This window comes from Mus caroli, chromosome 14, assembly GCF_900094665.2.
Source record: "Mus caroli chromosome 14, CAROLI_EIJ_v1.1, whole genome shotgun sequence".
In the NCBI taxonomy this organism is placed as follows: domain Eukaryota; kingdom Metazoa; phylum Chordata; class Mammalia; order Rodentia; family Muridae; genus Mus; species Mus caroli.
The window spans coordinates 7,870,956-7,873,564 of record NC_034583.1 but is presented as its reverse complement, the minus strand read 5'-3'; the positions used below and the strand labels follow the sequence as shown (position 1 = coordinate 7,873,564).

Below are 2,609 nucleotides of genomic sequence, written 5' to 3'. Positions count from 1 at the left end.
TTTTTACCAGTTGGAACATCTTCTGGATATATGCCCAGAAGAGGTATTGCGGGATCCTCTGGTAGTACTATGTCCAATTCACTCCTACCCTGCCTCTTTCTGTGATTTCCCGTAATTCTCAAGGAAAAAATCCACACCATCTTACCATGCAAAACCCATCCTAAAAAACCTGAATAAACATGTTATGTTACCTCTTCTGTAAAATATGAAGAACAATAGTTTTGTGTAGATAAAATGAGGCCGTGGGAGGGCTCAGGGAATGTCCTGACAAAGAACAAGAACTGATCAGAATTAACTACATTTTTTACTTATCAGGAACTATTCTAGTTTCTGACACAGCCTCCTTTGGCCCAACTGAGCCTGCCAACACATTCCACTCCTGCACTCAGGATCTGGCTCTATGTTACAGCACAGTCTGTGCCAAAGACATCTTCTTCTGTCTCCCTTCACTCTGATCAGGAACTTCTATTCTGTGCTGAGCCTTGTTGACTGCATCCTCCAGGGCACCAAAGTCCTTCAGGGACCCAAGGAGTGCTCTCTGCCTGCTCCTACCTCACACTGTATGCTCTGATCTTACTCAACAGTGATAGAATCTGCCACCTTGCCCCATGAGTGAGTTCAAATCGTCAACTAGGAAAGCATAGATTCTTGTCTACACTAACACTCTTAAAAACAGTGTTAAGTCAGCTTTGAAAAGGTATACAAAAAAATTGCTACAAGTATCAGGTCCCCATTGCTTAGGATTCTACACTCCTGGCTTCTCAGAAAATTGTGATTTAAATGCCAAACAGTGCAGATTTGCAAGCCTGCACACACCTAATGCCATCTGTACAAAGTCTGCTTTAGAGCAATGTACAGCTTAAGCAGAAGGAAATCCACTGGGTTTCCATTTTGGTTGTGAGTTGTAGCACGTGATCACAACATAAGTCAGTCATCTTATCTCACATACCTTAAACACAATGGCTTGTAGCAACCTCCCTTATTCCATGCACTAATCTGAAATTACCAAAACAAAAAACAAAAACAAAACAAAACAAAAAAACCTTAAAGTTTCTTCCCTAAACGTGGTGGTGGCGCACGGCTTTAATCCCAGCACTCGGGAGGCAGAGGCAGGAGGATTTCTGAGTTCGAGGACAGCATGGTCTACAAAGTGAGCTCCAGGACAGCCAGAGCTATACAGAGAAACCCTGTCTGGAAAAACCAAAAAAAAAAAATAGACAAATGCAACAACAAAATTAATAATGATCCAATCACAAGATTATATGATTGGATTCTTTGTACCTCTTTCTCATAGCTTCTTCATATTGTTTTAAGTGGAAAAGAACTGCCAAGACGATTCATGATATTCAATTAACAATATAAATAATGATGTTTTATTTTAAAAAAAAAAGCATTTTTACCAAAAATAAAACAGTTTTTGAGAGAAAGGAAGAGAGGGGAGAGGGAGGGAGGAAAAGAGAGAGGGGGTAGGGGGAGGGAGAGAGGGGGAGGAAGGGAGAGAGAGGAGAAAAAGAGAGGGGGAGGGAGAGAGAAAGAAAGAGAAGGACGGAAGCAGGGAGAGAGAGAAGGAAAGAGAGAGAGAGAATAAGAGATAGTTATTCTGGAGCCAATTTGAGTGAGCATGGCCCAAGATTACAAATTTAAGTTATACAAAGTCCATGTTCCACCACAGAAGCACTGTTGTGAAGATAAGACCCTACCTTTTGGAGAGTAAATCATATTCGTGCAGAATCATCAACAGATTTTCTACTACGTTGAGTTCACTGATCTTCTCCCTACACTCTGAACTGCAAATACACAAATATTAGCAGTTACAAAAATCATATTTTACTCCAGACATGTTTTTGTATCCTAGAGATCATATTACTTTATCTGGTAGTTTGAATAAGAATAGCTCCCACAGGCACATGTATTTGAATAATTGGTCTCTAGTTGGTAAAATTGTTTGGGAAGGATTGGGAGGTGTGACCTTGTTGGAGTAGGTGTGTCACTGGGTATAGGCTTTGAGGTTTCAATAGGCTCAGGCAAACCTTAGTCTCTCTGCCTCATGGTTGTGTCTCGAGATAGAAGCCCTCAGCTACTGTTCCAGTGCCACTGTCTGCCTATCCGATGCCATGCTCCCTATCATGATGGTCATAGATGCACCTTCTAAAACTATAAGCCCCAAATAAATTCTTCCTTCTATTACTGGCTTTGGTCATGGTGTTTTATCATAACAATAGGAAAGTAACTTAGATACCTTGTAAGAAGTTGTGAGGAGAGACTATAGACAGACAAGGCATAGTATACTGTTCACAAAAACATAATACTCTGCTCATTAACATGAAAACATATTTACTGCCCTTTCATTTAAAATAATGACACTATAAAAGTACAGGTTTTCAAAACCAACTTTTATCATTGAAAGTGTCATATATTTTACAAGGAATGTACATTTAAGAATAAAGAAACAAGGTCTGGGAGAGTCAACTGGCATAAAAATGCAGTATTTCTGAAAGCCAAAGAAAGAAGACAGACCACAGAGATGTTTCTCCAAACATCAGGTGGAGAGTGAGAGCAAAGGTCAGAAAAGGAAAAATCTCTTTCTAACTTAAATCTTTTTTTTTTTT

At 39.7% G+C, this 2,609-nt stretch overlaps 1 protein-coding gene across 1 annotated transcript in view; it reads right to left on the bottom strand.

The window, feature by feature from the left end:
* Positions 1-2,609, bottom strand: part of Nek10 (NIMA related kinase 10) — a 197,853-nt gene that overhangs the window by 156,022 nt on the left and 39,222 nt on the right. Inside the window, 1 exon segment of the mRNA XM_021182541.2 lies at positions 1,701-1,866. Within this exon segment, the coding sequence (XP_021038200.1) occupies positions 1,701-1,866 (166 nt within the window).